The 16,786-nt window shown below is 36.9% G+C and overlaps 1 protein-coding gene across 1 annotated transcript; it reads right to left on the bottom strand.

Annotated features, from left to right (window-relative positions):
• Positions 1-427: 427 nt before the first annotated feature.
• Positions 428-1,378, bottom strand: LOC130679036 (olfactory receptor 6C76-like). Its single transcript, XM_057486745.1, has one exon. The coding sequence runs from the start codon at positions 1,361-1,363 to the stop codon at positions 428-430; it is 936 nt and encodes a 311-aa protein (XP_057342728.1). The 5' UTR covers positions 1,364-1,378.
• Positions 1,379-16,786: the final 15,408 nt, after the last annotated feature.

Genomic DNA, 16,786 nt, shown 5'->3' on the forward strand with positions numbered 1-16,786 from the left:
CATGGAAAACAAAATGCCAAAGAAGCCACATTATATATTTATTATGAACTTATTAAGATTTTACAGAAAGTCAAATATAAGAACAAAATGTACTGCACATATATAGAAATAGTTAACAGTCCCCATGAACAGATATATAAAATTGATTAACCTTTCAAATGTTTGCCACATTTAAATGAAAAAATAGGAAAGGAAGGGGTCAAACTTGGAATGCTTATAATAAAGCAAAAAAAATAATGCTTCGTTATTCTGAAAGGGAAGGTATTACTGAGAAACAACAACTGATGTAAATATTACACTACAGAAAGAAGTGAAAGGACAAATATTATATATCAGGTAGTGCAACTGGAAAATTAGAACACAATCCAAGCACTTCTTTTGCAATTTTCCTCAATAATTAATTTCCCTCATATACTTCATTATGATTCTACTTGCGTAAAGACAGAACTCTTTGTAACAAGTTCTTAAACGCTTGCTTCACCTGCTGGTTCCTCAGAGTATAAATAAAAGGGTTCAGAAGTGGGGCAACAGAGGTATTGAGAACTGCAACTCCCTTCATTAAGGATATCCCCTGTTTGACCGAGGGTTTCATGTACATAAAGATGCAGCTGCCGTATGAGAGGGAGATGACAATCATGTGAGAGGAACAAGTGGAAAAAGCCTTTTTTCTCTGGTTGGCAGAAGGAATTTTTATAATTGTCAGAGCAATATATGTGTATGATAGGATTACCAATACCAAAGTGACCAGGAGAGTAACCAAGGCTAAGACGAAACTCATCATTTCCAGCAATTGTGTGTCTGTGCAGGATATTTTCAGGAGAGGAGCCGTATCACAGTAGAAATGATCGATGATGTTGGAGTCACAGAAATCCAGGTTTAAGCCTAAAATGAGTCCTGGAAAAATAATGAGGAAACCAGCGATCCAAGAGCTAAGGACCAGCTGGATACAGATTTTGGTGCTCATGATGTTGGTATAGTGCAGGGGCTTACAGATGGCAACATAACGGTCATAGGACATGACAGCCAGGAGGTAAAATTCAGATGCACCAAGAAGGAAGGCGAAAAATAGCTGAGCTGCACAGCAGTTATAGGAAATGGTTTTGTCCCCGGTTGCCATGGTAACAAGCAATTTGGGGATGCAGACTGTTGTATAAGAAATTTCTAAGAGTGAAAAATTTCGAAGAAAAAAATACATAGGTGTTTTGAGGTGAGAATCCAGTAAAGTGAGGGTAATAATAGTCAAGTTGCCTGAGATGCTTAGCAAGTAAGTGAAAAGCAGGAAGATAAATAGCACAATCTTCAATTCTGGGTCCTCTGTCAATCCTACTAAGATAAACACTGTCACTGTTGTATGATTTTTCATTGTTGCCTCTTGATCTTCTGCTCTGGTAAGAAATATTGAGAAAAAAGTTATGTCAAGGCACCAATGGTGACATAGGAAGATAACAATGTCAAAACATTAGTAATTGCTGTTGATCATACATACAAATTTAAAAAATGATTAGTGTAAGATAAACTCTAGCAAAAGCTGTTATTTTGCTTTTGAGAAAAGGCAAATATTTTCTACAAATCAAGTGAAATAAAAGAGTATCTTATGAATCATCTTTACACTCTAGTTATATTTATGGTAATGAGGTGAAAAGATGAACATGCATGTGAAAAACTGATTTCCTCTTTTGTCATTATGTAAGAGCTAAAATATCACATTACACTCAGTCTGATGACCACTAGGAAATGATTGTGCATATAAGAGAAGCAAGATGACATATAAATGCACATGATGGTTGAACTTAGAAATCCAGTTTAGACTTAAGGTAAATACTGGAAGTAATTCAATATAATAATGACCATTACTCTTCAGTTGTTTGGCTTTTTGCTACATCTACTCAGTTAATCAACACTGTCTCAGTCCTTCCTGATTTTTTATTTCTATGGTTCCTATTTCCACCTCTTCAATTCTTCTGTCACCCTTCACTTTTACCATTTCCAGTTCTGATACTAGATTTATCTGATTGCGTAGTAAAATCTGACTTAGAATTAAACACATTAAAATCTGCTTCTTCTGGTTATGATTCTGAAAACAGGAAGAGAATAATAAAATGAAATAAAAACTAAAGTGAATAAGGGTTCAGAGAGAGGGGGAACTGAAATGGGGAAGAAGAAGAGGAGGAAGACAAAAACAGTAGAAAAGAGAGAAGTAAGGGAAGGTGATAAAGAGAAAATCCTACCATTAAGATTGTATTTTTCTTCAGGTGAGACAATGATTCTATTTCACTCTTGGCTTCTTAGCTGCTGTACAGATTGTGATTTACACAGGAGAACAGAGGGAAACTTCAGTAAATTTTACTCTGATGATCAGTCACTGGGCAAGTGTTCAGACACATGCAAGTAATATTTGACTGACCTAAAACAATACAGTAAATCAAAAGCCAAGCTAATTTAAATGAACTTGACTTTGTGGTTGAGAATTTTATAAGCTCCCTTTAAGCTAAATGTCATGAAAGCTCGTAGGTATAAACATTTCATCCCTTGAGGGCATGTTTCTTTGATGGTTTCATTATCAGTTAGGCTTCTTCGATGACTTCCTTGTAGCAAGCACTTACTGAGCAATTTATATAGGTCCATGGAGAATGCATTGTTGTACACTGAGGAATCTAAGAAGTATAAGAAAATGCTTCTGACTACTGCAGTTTACCAATGTATAGAGGAGACAGGATACCTGACTGAATATAGCTGTGTATAGTGTGCCATAAACTTAGGAGTAAATGAAGCTCATTTTTACTGTGTGTCATTGGAGAGTAGGAGACAAGATTTCTTTGGGGCTTGAGGCAGTTGGAGGAGATTTATCAGAAAGGCTGGTAAAAGGGAGGATGGAACCTCAGCTAGGCATTGGAGACAGACTGGGAAGTAGAATAAGGCATTTTAGGTAGTATAATCAGTGTGAACAAAGATATATGAGAGTGAAAACTAATGAATTAATAAAAATTTATCAGAGAGAATACAAAAATAAAAGTTTTCTCTAGGGAATATTTAAAGCTCTGGAGATTCTGGCAATTAGTGCCAAAGTATAATAACATCTTCCTGGTATTTAGACACATTCTTCCAAACCTAAGGGATGATTTCTGAAGAAACTAATTATGTTATAATGGCCACAGTCACTTGGGTCAACAACAGACCTGTCATCCTTGCAAGTCAGACTTTTACCAAATCAGACCTACTTTTCCTTCTGTTCCCAGCTCCCTGCTTGTATAACTGGGACAGTGTGTTACAATATGTATAACAAGCCTATTACTTTTATGGGTATTTACATTAAAAACTGAAAGTTTCCCCCCCCTTCAAAACCGTGAGTAAATATTTAAAAATGGTGAGTTTTAGAAATCAGTTTCAGATTTTTCCATAATTAAAATCAAATCAGAATAATTTAAGTCTGTTAACATAAATGAAATACCCTTAGAGTTTTAAAGACATTTTAACAATATATGGATTTATAAATCAGTCTTCAAAATACACTAAGATCTATAAATTGTTACCCTTGAAGATATTTAAACCCAGTTACCCAGCATTCCTGAAAAACCCACAGCTAACATTATACTTAGTAGTGAAATCTAAAAGCCTTCCTCCAAATATCAGGAGAAAACAAAGATGTCCATTTATTTTAACTGTTATTCATCATTGTTATTCATCAGAACTTACAGTTCTGTCCAGAAAATCAGGCATAATAAATAAATAAATAAATAAATAAATAAATAAATAAATAAATAACATTTGAATTGGAAAGGACTTTCAATTCAATATAGAAAAATGGAATAGAATTTAAAGTTCTGAAATAACTCCATACATCTCTGGTTAATTAATTTTCAAATAGGGTACCAAGACCATTCAATGGGGAAGATGAAACTTCATTAGTCAGAATGAAAACACAAATTAAAACCACAGTGAATTACACTACAGCTCCTCTTAGAATGGCTAATAGAAAAATGTGGATGTGAAGAAATTGGAAACCTCATATATTGTTGGTTGAAATTTAATATGGTGCAGCCACTATGGAAACAGTTTGGCAGTTCCACTAAAAAAATTAAAAATAAAATTAGCATATGACCCAGTAACTCCATTCCTACATATTTACCCAAAGAACTGAAAACAGATACACAAATATTTGTACACTATTATTCATAGCAGCACTATTCACTATTCACAATAGCCAAAAGGTGGAAACATCTCAAATGCCCATCAACAAATGAATTGATAAACAAGATGTGATTTGAATGTGTAATGGAATATATTGTCCCACCAGAGAAAATGAAGAATTAATGCTTCAATATGGATGAACCTCAGTATCATTATGCTAAATGAAAGAAGCTAGGCAAAAGAGGTCACATATTAAGTGATTCTGTTATATGAAATATTCAAATAAGTAAATCCACAGATAGAAAACAGTTTGGAAAGGAAATGGGAATGACTGCTAAATGGATACAGAGCCTTTTTTGGGCTTGATCAAATGTTTTGGAACTTAATATACACAATGATTGCAAACATGGTGAAATATACTAAATGGCACAGAATTGCACACTTTAAAATGGTTAATCAAAAAAATATGTATTATCATAAAAATGTAGTAAAAATGTAAGGAAAAAGTATTAGAAAATTATAGTTAATGCAAATTTTGTTTTTTTTCTAGATTTTATGATTTTAATAGCTTTATTAAATATGATTTATGATTTTCCTCATTCTAAACAAAATTCATGTTTTCCCTAATTCTGTATTCAAAAATTTGCATTCATAATTTTGTAACTGTTTCCTTAAAAGAGGGCTCTATAATATGAGGAAACTTAAATATCCTCAACCTGCATTCATACTCGGAAGCAGGAGAAAGTTAAAATTAATCTGCATGTTTCTATATAAGAAACAAGCATTTCAGTGCAAAAGTTGTATAATCAGGCCTAGAAAGAAACTAGTTCTGATACAGTGGGAAGACAAGGACTTGCACTGTTGAGGAAAAAGGAAATGAAAGAGAGAATTTTCCTAACGTATATGAACTTGTTGAGAATTTAAGAGCATTTCTGTAGGCTGCCTGGAGATAAATACTGAAAAGATACAGAGCTATGCAATTAATTTAATGAAGAAACTAAGCCCAGTGGAAGCAAACATTGTTAAATGAACAGAATGTAGGCCAAGATGTGGGTCAGATGGAAAAAAAAATTACACTGTCAAAATAATGTAAATCAAAATTAAAATGATAATAAAAATTATTATGAAAAATATAAAAAAGGAAAAGAAATATGTGTAGAAGATCCAGGAGATATAAAAAAATCAAATGCTTAACTTCTACATTACATTACCAATAACTAATCTACAATTGAAAATATTATTTTAAAAAAGAGTAATGTGTGTTACAAGGGAAATAAACCCTATAACTTAATATACACTGGAAGTCTTGGGACTATGAGTTATGGTGGATGAAGGCTGGAGCAGGAAGTTACTAATTTACATTAAGAGAATTCTAAGATTTTTGATTTTTGAACTTTGTGTATGTACATCTTTAATGAAAACAAAATAATAAATGTACAAAAAACGACAACAACAAAACACCATTTTGTAGGACTTGAGAGCCAAAACTGTATATTTATGTCCATGGTATGTAACTTACTTCACAAAAATGTTTTATTAAGAGATTTACTTGAGTGTGAGAAGTCGGCATGGAAGTAGACTCACAAGAACAATAAACTCTCTTACAGAAAAATCAATTTTTGAGTGCAAAGAATGTCTCAAAATAATTTACAATACACTGATTTTTATCAAAAGTTATAAATATTCATGAAGTTAACAACTATTATTGTATGATTATATAGTGTCAGGATATGAACCAACTTTTTTTAGTAACAGTTACCCACTTAATCACTACAACCTTCAACATTACTAGAAAGAAAATAGTTCTTCTGTTGCTAGATCATGACAAACATTAAAAAATGAAGTGTATTTTAACAGAATTCTATAGAAAAATCTCAAAAATTCCCTTATGTTTACAATGAAGGGGATGTTTTGTATCAGAAGATACATAACAGAATTATTCAAGTATGTCTGGTAAGTGAGCCACATATCCAAAATAACAGTAGCAATGAGAATCATAAAAGGGCCTGACAGTACTGTTTGGTACACTAAAAAGATTGATAAAGTTTTCTTTTTCTTTTTAAAACCATTTAAACCTAAAAGTAAAACAAGTGATATTACATTACTTTGTATAAAACATAAAAATATTTCTAATGGTAGATGTTATGATGGACAAATATTTAAATACATGATGGCATGTTTCATTTTTCACTCACAGCACCAAGTAGATGCAAATACAGAAGAAATAGTGAAGTTGACTAATTATATTCAGTTTAAGCAATGGAGCATGGGAAAAGTTTCAATGGGCCACTTTGGAAAATAATCACAGTTCAACACATTCGATGTGAATATGTTCTTTTGACTTGTATCTATAGTCTTCCATCTGCTCATTAATTTAAAATGTGAAATTTTTATTTGTGAGGACTATTCTAAGAGAATAGTTTTAGAGTTAAAAAAATAAATCAGTGGCACAATGGAAAGGCAACCTATAAGAAAGGATTTGCATGATGAGATTTATATTTTCTCCTGTCTGAATGACACAAAACTCTAGCTCTAATCTTTGAGAATAGAACTACCAGTCACCAGAGTTAAAAAATGGAGAGAAAAATAATTATTGAGATACAAATTCTTATCTTATTTTAAAACTGATTTTTAAAATGTATTTTTTAGTTGTCATATCACTGATAATACAAATTTATATTGGTTTCAAATACACAACACAGTGATTTCACACTTACCCATATTATTAAATCCTCCCCCCACTAGTGCAATTACTATCTGTCAACATAGGAAGATGTTACAGAGTAACCGGCTATATTTTCCATGCTGTAATACTATCCCTGCGACCAACTTACATTATGATAGAGAATTTTTGTGCCTCTTTATCCCCCTCACCCTCCCCAACCACCCATCCCAACTTCTTCCCCATGGTAACCACTAGTCACTTCTCAGTGTCTGTAAGACTACAGCTGCTTTGTTCATTCTGTTTTGCTTTGATTCTATAGTCCACAAATATGTGACATCATATGGCATTTGTTTTTCTCCATCTGGCTTATTTCACTAAGCATAATACACTCTAGATCCATCCATGTTGTTGCTAATGGCAGGATTTCATTTTTTATGGCTGAATAATATCCCATTGTGTATACGTACCACCTTTTCCTTATCCATTCATCTATTGAGGGATGCTTAGGTTGCTTCCATATCTTGGTTATTGTAAATAATGTAGTGATAAACATAGGGGTGCATATATCTTTTTAAATCAGGGATTTTATTTTCTTTCAGTAAATTTCTAGAAGTAGAATTACTAGGTCAATGGTATTCCTACTTTAATTTTTTGAGGAAACTCCCTTCTGTTTTCTGCAGCAGTTGCACCAATTTACATTCCCACCAACAGTGTAGAAGGGTCCCCTTGACTCCACATTGTTGCCAACATTTGTTATTTCTTGTCATTTAGATAGTGGCCATTCTAACTGGTGTGAGGTCGTATCTCATTGTGGTTTTGACTTGCATTTCCCTGATGATTAGCGACGTGGAGGATCTTTTCATGTGCCTATTAGCTATTCATATTTCTTCTTTGGAGCAGCATCTGTTCAATATCTGCTGAATAATAATCTTGTGGGTAGAGGATTCTTGGTAGGAGGTCCTTCCTTTTGCTTCAGTACATTAAATATTTCATGCCACTTCCATCTGGCCTGTAACATTTCTGCCGAGAACTGCTAATAGTCTGATAGGGTTTCTCTTATAAGTAATCTTTTTCTCTCTGGCTGCTTTCAATACTCTCCTTATCCTTAATGTTTTCTTTTTCTTTTTTAAATTTTTTATTAAGGTACAATTGATATACACTCTTATGAAGGTTTCCTATGAAAAAACAATGTGGTTGCTATATTTACCCATATTATCAATCAAGTCCCCACCCATACTCCAATGCAGTCACTGTCCATCAGTGCAGCAAGATGCCACAGATCCACTATGTGCCTTCTCTGTGCTACACTGTTCTCCCTCTGGTCCCCCACACCATGTGCACTAAACACAATACCCCTCAATCCCCTTCTCCCTCCCTCCCCACCCCTCCCCTTTGGTAACCACTAGTTCATTCTTGGAGTCTCTAAGTCTGCTGTCATTATGTTCCTTCAGTTTTGCTTCACTGTTATACTCCACAAATGAGGGAAATTGTTTGGCATTTGTCTTTCTCCACCTGGCTTATTTCACTGAGCATAATGTCCTCCAGCTCCATCCATGTTGTTACAAATTGTAGAATTTGTTTCTTTCTTACAGCTGAATAATATTCCATTGTGTATATGTACCACATCTTCTTTATCCATTCATCTACTGATGGACACTTAGGTTGCTTCCATATCTTGGCTATTGTAAAAAGTGCTGCGATAAACATAGGGGTGTATATGTCTTTTTGAATCTGAGATTCTTTGGGTAAATTCCAAGGAGGGGGATTCCAGGGTCAAATGGTATTTCTATTTTTAGTTTTTTGAGGAACCTCCATATTGCTTTCCACAATGGGTGAACTAGCTTATATTCCAACCAGCAGTGTAGGAGGTTTCCCTTTTCTCCGCATCCTTGTCAGCATTTGTTGTTCTTAGTCTTTTTAATGCTGGCCATCCTTACTGGTGTGAGGTGATATCTCATTGTAGTTTTAATTTGCATTTTCCTGATGATTAGTGGTGTGGAGCATCTTTTCATGTGCCTGTTGGTCATCTGAATTTCTTCTCTGGAGAACTGTCTCTTCATATCCTCTGCCCATTTGTTAATTGGGTTATTTGCTTTTTGGGTGTTGAGGCATGTAAATTCTATATATATTTTGGATGTTAACCCCTTGTCGGATATGTCATTTACAAATATATTCTCCCATACTGTAAGATGCCTTTTTGTTCTACTGATGGTGTCCTTTGCTGTACAGAAACTTTATAGCTTGATGTAGTCCCATGAGTTCATTTTTGATTTTGTTTCCCTTGCTCGAGGAGATGCTTTCAGGAAGAATTTGCCCATGCTTATATTCAGGAGATGTTTGCCTATGTTGTCTTCTAAGAGTTTTATGGTTTCATGACTTACATTCAAGTTTTTAATCCATTTCAAGTTTACTTTTGTATATGGGGTTAAACAATTATCCAGTGTCGTTCTCCTGGATGTAGCTGTGCAGTTTTGCCAACACCAGCTGTCGAAGAGGCTGTCATTCCCCATTGTATGTCCATGGCTCCTTTATCATATATTAATTGACCACATGTGGTTGGGTTTATATCAGTGCTCTCTAGTCTGTTCCATTGGTCTGTGGCTCTGTTCTTGTGCCAGTACCAAATTGTCTTGATTACTGTGGCTTTGTAGTAGAGCTTGAAGTTGGGGAGCATAATGCCTCCAGCTTTATTCTTCTTTCTCAGGAATGCCTTGGCTATTTGAGGTCTTTTTGTTCCATATGAATTTTAGGACTATTTTCTCTAGTTCATTGAAGAATGCTGTTGGTATTTTGATAGGAATTGCATTGAACCTATAGATTGCTTTAGGCAGAATGGCCATTTTGACAATATTAATTCTTCCCAGCCATGAGCATGGGATGTGTGTCCATTTATTGGTATCTTCTTTAATTTTTCTCATGAGTGTCTTGTACTTTTCAGAGCATAGGTGTTTCACTTCCTTGGTTAGGTTTATTCCTAGGTATTTTATTCTTTTTGATGCAATTGTGAATGGAATTATTTTCCTGATTTCTCTCTCTGCTAGTTCATCATTAGTGTACAGGAATGCAACAGATTTCTGTGTATTAATTTTGTATCCTGCAACTTTTCTGAATTCAGACATTAGTTCTAATAGTTTTGGAGTGGATTCTTTAGGGTTTTTTATGTACAATATCATGTCATCTGCAAACAGGGACAGTTTAACTTCTTCCTTGCCAATCTGGATGCCTTTTATTTCTTTGTGTTGTCTGATTGCCTTGGCTAGGACCTCCAGTAGTATGTTGAATAGAAGTGGGAAAAGTGGGATTCTTGCCTTGTTCCCTATCTTAAAGGAAAAGCTTTCAGCTTCTCGCTGTTAAGTACAATATTGGCTGTGGTTTTGTCATATATGGCCTTTATTACATTGAGGAACTTGCCCTCTATACACATTTTGTTGATAGTTTTTATTATGAATGGATGTTGAATTTTGTTAAATGCTTTTCCAGCATCTGTGGAGATGATCGTGTGGGTTTTGTTCTTCTTTTTGTTGATGTGGTGGATGATGTTGATGGATTTTCAAATGTTGTACCATCCTTGCATCCCTGGAATAAATCCTACTTGATTGTGATGGATGATCTTTCTGGTGTATTTTTGAATTCAGCTTGGGAATATTTTTTTAAGTATTTTTGCATCTATGTTCATCTGGGATATTGGTCTGTAATTTTCTTTTTTTGTAGTGTCTTTGCCTGGTTTTCATATTAGAGTAATGCTGGCCTCACAGAATGGGTTTGGAAGTATTCCCTCCTCTTCTATTTTTTAGAAAACTTTAAGAACAATAGGTATTAGGTCTTCACTAAATGTTTGATAAAATTCAGTGGTGAAGCCATCTGGTACAGGCATTTTGTTCTTAGGTAGGTTTTTGATTACCAGTTCAATTTTGTTGCTGGTAATTGGTGTGTTCAGATTCTCTGTTTCTTCCTTGGTCAGCCTTGGAAGGTTGTACAAATTTGTTCATTTCTTCTAGGTTATCCAATTTATTAGCATATAATTTTTCATTGTATTCTCTAATAATTCTTTGTATTCCTGTGGTGTCTGTAGTGATTTTTTTCTTTCTCATTTCTGATTCTGTTAATGTGTGTAGACTCTTTTTTTCTTGATAAGTTTGGCTAGGGGTTTATCTATTTTATTTATTTTCTTGAAGAACCAGCTCTTGCTTTCATTGATTCTTTCTATTGCTTTATTCTTCTTGATTTTATTTATTTTTGCTCTAATCTTTATTATGTCCCTCCTTCTACTGACTTTGGGCCTCATTTGTTCTTCTTTTTCTAGTTTCATTAATTGTGAGTTTAGACTGCTTATATGGGATTGTTCTTCTTTCCTGAGGTAGGCCTGTTTTGCAATATACTTTCCTCTTAACACAGCCTTGGCTGTTTCCCACAGATTTTGCAGTGTTGAATTATTGCTGTCATTTGTCTCCATATATTACTTGACCTCTGTGTTTATTTGATTATTGATCCATTGGTTATTCAGGGGCATGTTTTGAAGCCTCCATGTGTTTGTGGGATTTCTCATTTTCTTTGTGTAATTTATTTGTAGTTTCATATCTTTGTGGTCTGAGAAACTGGTTGGTACAATTTCAATCTTTTTTTATTTACTGAGGCTCTTTTTGTGGCCTAGTGTATGATCTATTCTTGAAAATGTTCCATGTGCACTTGAGAAGAATGTGTCTTCTGCTGCTTTTGGGTGTAGAGTTCTGTAGAAGTCTATTAGGTCCATCTGTTCTAGTGTGTTGTTCAGTGCGTCTGTGTCCTTACTTATTTTCTGTCTGGTTGATCTGTTCTTCAGAGTGAGTGGAGTGTTGAAGTCTCCTAGAATGAATGCATTGCATTCTATTTCCCCTTTTAATTCAGTTAGTATTTGCTTCACATATGTAGGTGCTCCTGTGTTGGGAGCATAGATATTTATAATGGTTATATCTTCTTGTTAGATTGACCCCTTTATCATTATGTAATGTCCTTCTTTTTCTCTTGTGACTTTCTTTGTTTCGAAGTCTATTTTGTCTGGTACAAGTACTGCAACTCCTGCTTTTTTGTCTCTATTAGTTGCATGAAATATCTTTTTCCATCCCTTCACTTTTAGTCTGTGTATGTCTTTGGATTTAAAGTGTGTCTCTTGTATGCAGCATATAGATGGGTCTTATTTTTCATCCATTTAGTGACTCTATTTCCTTTGATTGGTGCATTCAGTCCATTTACATTTAGAGTGATTATACATAGGTATGTACTTATTGCCATTGCAGACTTTAGATTCATGGTTACCAAAGGTTCAAAGTTAACTTCCTTACTATCTAAGAGTATAATTTAACTCACTTAATATGCTATTACAAACACAATCTGAAGTTTCTTTTCTTTCTCTCTTCCTTTTTTTTCCTCTTCCATTCTTTGTATATTAGGTATCATATTCTGTACTCTTTGTCTACCCCTTTATTGACTTAGGGGATAGTTAATTTAATTTTGCATTTGCTTAGTAATTAGCTGTACTACTTTCTTTACTGTGGTTTTATTTCCTCTGGTGACAACTATTAAACCTTAGGAAAACTTCCATCTATTACTGTCATTCCAAAATAGACTGTAGAGATGGTTTGTGGGAAGTAAATTCTATCAGCTTTTGCTTTTCTGAAAATTGTTTAATCACTCCTTCAAATTTAGATGATAATCTTGTCAGATAAAGTAACCTTGGTTCCAGGCCTTTCTACTTCATTTCATTAAATATATCATGCCCCTCCCTGCTGGTCTGTAAGGTTTCTGCTGAGAAGTCTGATAAAAGCCTGGTGGGCTTTCCTTTGTATGTGATTTTACTTCTCTCTCTGGCTGCTTTCAATAGTCTGTCCTTATCCTTGATCTTTGCCATTTTAATTACTATATATCTTGGTGTTGACTTCCTTGGGTCCCTTATGTTGGGAGATCTGTGGCTCTCCATGGCCTGAGAGACTATCTCCTTCCCCAGATTGGGGAAGTTTTCATCAATTACCTCCTCAAAGACACTTTCTATCCCTTTCTCTCTTCTTCTTCTGGTACCCCTATAATGTGAATATTGTCCTGTTTGGATTGGTCACAGATTTCTCTCAATATTCTTTCATTCTTAGAGATCGTTTTTTCTCTCTGTGCCTCAGCTTCTTTCTATTCCTCTTCTCTAGTTTCTATGTTATTTATCATCTCCTCCACCATATCCAATCTGCTTTTAATTCCCTCTATTGTGCTCTTCAATGATTGGATCTCCAACCAGAATTCATTCCTGAGATCTTGAATATCTTTCCGTACCTCAGTTAGCATGTTAATGATTTTTATTTTGATCTCCCTTTCAGAAAGAGTCATGTGGTCCATGTCATCTTTCTCAGGAGTTGTATTAATTTTACTCCGAACCAGGTTCCTTTGGCATTTCATATTTGTATATGGGCCCTCTAGTGCCCAGAAGCTCTACTCTCTGGAGCTGCTCAGCTCCTGAAGCAATGTCAGGGGTCACAGGGGAGTGGTATTGGTGCCTTGGGGGAGGAAAGAGCTGTTTCCTGCTTCCTGGCAGCTATACCTGTCTCCACTGCCTGAACCAGTGGGCTGAGCACCCCAGCATATGCCTCTATGCCTTGTGTTTGCAGTTGCTGTAGACAGATCTTCCGTCTGGCTGGCCTAACGCCAGGGTAGGGTTTCTTGGTTTGTGAGCCAGGTTGGGCTGGCCAGGAGAAAGGCATAGTAGGCTACCTACCACAGAGGGGGTCCCTGCAGCTGTGTAGCCAGCCAGGGAGCTGGAGCACCTGGAAATTTGAAAGCTCCCAACCTTCTGGGCAGAGTGCACCCAGACAATTTTGTCTACCTGTCCTTTCTCTTGAGCAGTAAGATCTGTGCAATCCTTAACCCTTTAGCAGCCCTCCTGCCAAGGGCTTCCTTTTTAGGAAGTCTCTCAGACCACCCACCCTTACTTTGTCCCAGAGCAGCCAGATATGGTTCCCTGCTTTCCACAAGTGGCAGGAATCTCAGTTTCTCCAGGAATTCTGCTGTGTTAGCTTTCCAATCCCACAATCACGAGAGTATCATGAAAGCACCATGAAATGTAGGTTTGTGTTCCCAGAGCAGATCTCCAGCATTAGGTATTCAGCAGTCCCAGGCCTCCACTCCCTCCCCATCCCGTTTCTCTTCCTCCAGCTGGTTAGCTGGGGTGGGGGAAGGGCTTTGATCCTAACAGGCCACAGCTTTGGTACGTTACCCTGTTCCGTGAGGTCTGCTCTTTTCTCCAGGTGTATGCACTGTGGCACAGTCCTCCTGCCTGGTGCTCTTTCAGGATTAGTTGTGTTAGTTATATTTTCACATTACATGTGGTTTTAGGAGGAAGCCTCTGTCTCACCTCTCATGCCATCATCTTTGATCCTTTCCTCCTTATCCTTAATGTTTTTCATTTTAATTATTTTGTGTCTTGGTGTTTTCTTCCTGGGGTTCCTTTTATTAGGTACTCTTTGTACTTTGATGACTTGAGTGGCTATTTTCTTCCCCAGATTGGGGAAGTTTTCAACAGTTATTTCCTCAAAAAGACATTCTATCTCTTTGTTTCTCTCTTCTCCTTCTGATACCCCTATTATGTGAATATTGTTTCATTTGGATTAGCCACACAGCTCTCTTAGCATTCTTTCATTCCTAGAAATTCTTTTTTCTCTCTGTTTCTCACCTTTGTTGTTTTCTAGTTCTCTAATTTCCATCTCATCTCATTAATTGTCTCCTCTACTTGCAGTAGTCTATTATTCATTTCTTCCATTTTACATTATATTCTCCAGTTCTGAGTGGCTCTATTGCAGTTCTTGTATCTCTTATTGATGTCCTCCCTGAGATCTTCAATAATTTTCTACTGATCAGTGAGCATATTTATAACTTTTACTTTGAAATCTTTATCAAGAAGTTTGGTTATCTCTGTTTCATTTAACACTCTTTCTGGTGTCTTATTCTGTAATTTTGTTTGGGACAAATTCCTCTGCCTCTTCATTTTATCATGGTTTCTGTGTTTCTTCCTTTGTATCTGATGGATCTGCTATACTTCCTGGTGTAGAAAGAAATGACTGTATGAAGAAGGCATCTTGTGGTGCCTAGAAGCTTAGGACTCTTTCCTCTCCAATTCTTGGTTCTCCTTTGCTATGGAGCCCCAGTTGCTGTTTGTAGGCAATGGGTGGAGCTGCCTTTCTGTCTGCTGGCAGTGGTCTTACTTTTAGACAAGCAGTTTGCCTCTGTGATCAGAGCAGGGCCATTGTGGGTGGAGCCACCCTCTGCCTGTGCTGCAGTGATAGCGGAGCTATAGGGTTAATGGGATGGGCAGGGCAGTTGTGTGAGTCTAGCACAGGGTAGGGCACAGTGAGGTGTGGAGTGGCAGGGTGCACTGCAGCAGTAAGTCACACGGGGACCCCTCAGTAGTGTGAAATGCACAGCAGTGGGATTGGATGCCCCCAGGGAGGAAAATGTTCTCAGAGCTGCCTCCCACAGGAGCCTCCCTAATTGGGCCAAGACAAGGCTGAGAAAGCTAGGAGAGCCTCCCTTTGTCTGGCATAAACATCTGACACTGCTACTGGTCTGAGTGGGCTGCTGCTCCAATGTGCATGGAGCTGCCTCAGGCCTGCACTGCCAGTGAGGGGGATGGAGAACCTGGGGCTCCCTACAGTGCCCAACCTGTTGGGCTGAGGGAGGGCTAGGGAGATATGTCTACCTGCACTTCCTCCTTTGGAGGGAGCTCTGTCTAACCCTCACCCTTCTGGCACTCCTCCCACTGCTGACAAGTCCCTCAAACTGCTACCTCTGCTGTGGCTCTCAGAAGGACTGGTGGAGCATGCCTGTCCTCTACAAGTGGTTGGAGTCTCAGCTCCCAGAATGTTTCAACTGTATCTGGTATTCAGCCTTGCTAATTGACAGAACCCAATGCAATATGTCTTTGTGCTCTCAGAGCAGATCTCCAGAGCCAGCTGTGTAGAGTTCCTGGGCACCTATCCCCTCCCCACTCTGCTCCTCTTCCTCACTCAAGTGGGCTGGGGTGGGGAAGGGCTTTGATTCTGCTCAATTTCAGCTCTGCCACTTTACCCTTTTCTGGGTGGTCTTTTCTTCTTTACCAGGTGTAGGTGGTCTGTTCTGCAGTCTTCAGGTCATTTTCAGCGTTAGTTGTATTTGCTGTAGTTGCTTCCTCTGTATGCGTGTGGGAGGAGGTTTCCTCCTTGCTTTCCTGTTCTGCTCTTTTTTTCTCAAATTCTTTATTGCTTAGACCTACACCTCACGATCGTTTACAATCCCAGATACAAGTATCTACAGAATAAACTTAGAGCTTTTGCTATAAGTTACAGCCACCTCTTATATCCTCTGAACATCACCATTTCAAGATTCAATCCAGATGCTTTCCAGATGCCAAATAATTGAGTCCTTGTGCCTGAGGGCATTTCCAAAATTGGGCTACAGTTAGTAGCACAGTAGGGGTTTAGGATTAATACTCCCTAGGACCAACTCTCAATCAACAATTCATGAGAACAGGTGACACCCAGACCAGAAGGCAATAAACATTATGATTTTTTTTAAAGTCAGGGAAAAATCTGTATTTATAACATATACATATATATATATATATATGTCTTATACAACATATTTATAATGATATGTTTATAGAAATATATTTAAACAACATTTACAACATATATATTTCTATATATGCTACCCCTGAAATTTAACCTGCAGTCACACCCATTCTTTTGCTCCTGTGCCCTGCCAGGCATGGTGGTTCTCATCTCTCCTGTGAAGATAATTTCCACTTCTGTGTTCTGCATCTTATCCCCTTCTGCTCCCTGAGAGCGCTCTCTTTTAGCATCCTCAGTTACCTTCTTTCCTTGTTGGTTTCATCCCAATAGCACTCAAACATACTCTGTCCTCTGCTGCCTTAAAGAAATGCTCTCTGACCTCTTGTCCTTCTATGTCCTCCCAGGTCTTTTTCTGTTTAGTAGTTGAGCTTCT

This window comes from Manis pentadactyla, chromosome 10, assembly GCF_030020395.1.
Source record: "Manis pentadactyla isolate mManPen7 chromosome 10, mManPen7.hap1, whole genome shotgun sequence".
NCBI lineage: Eukaryota > Metazoa > Chordata > Mammalia > Pholidota > Manidae > Manis > Manis pentadactyla.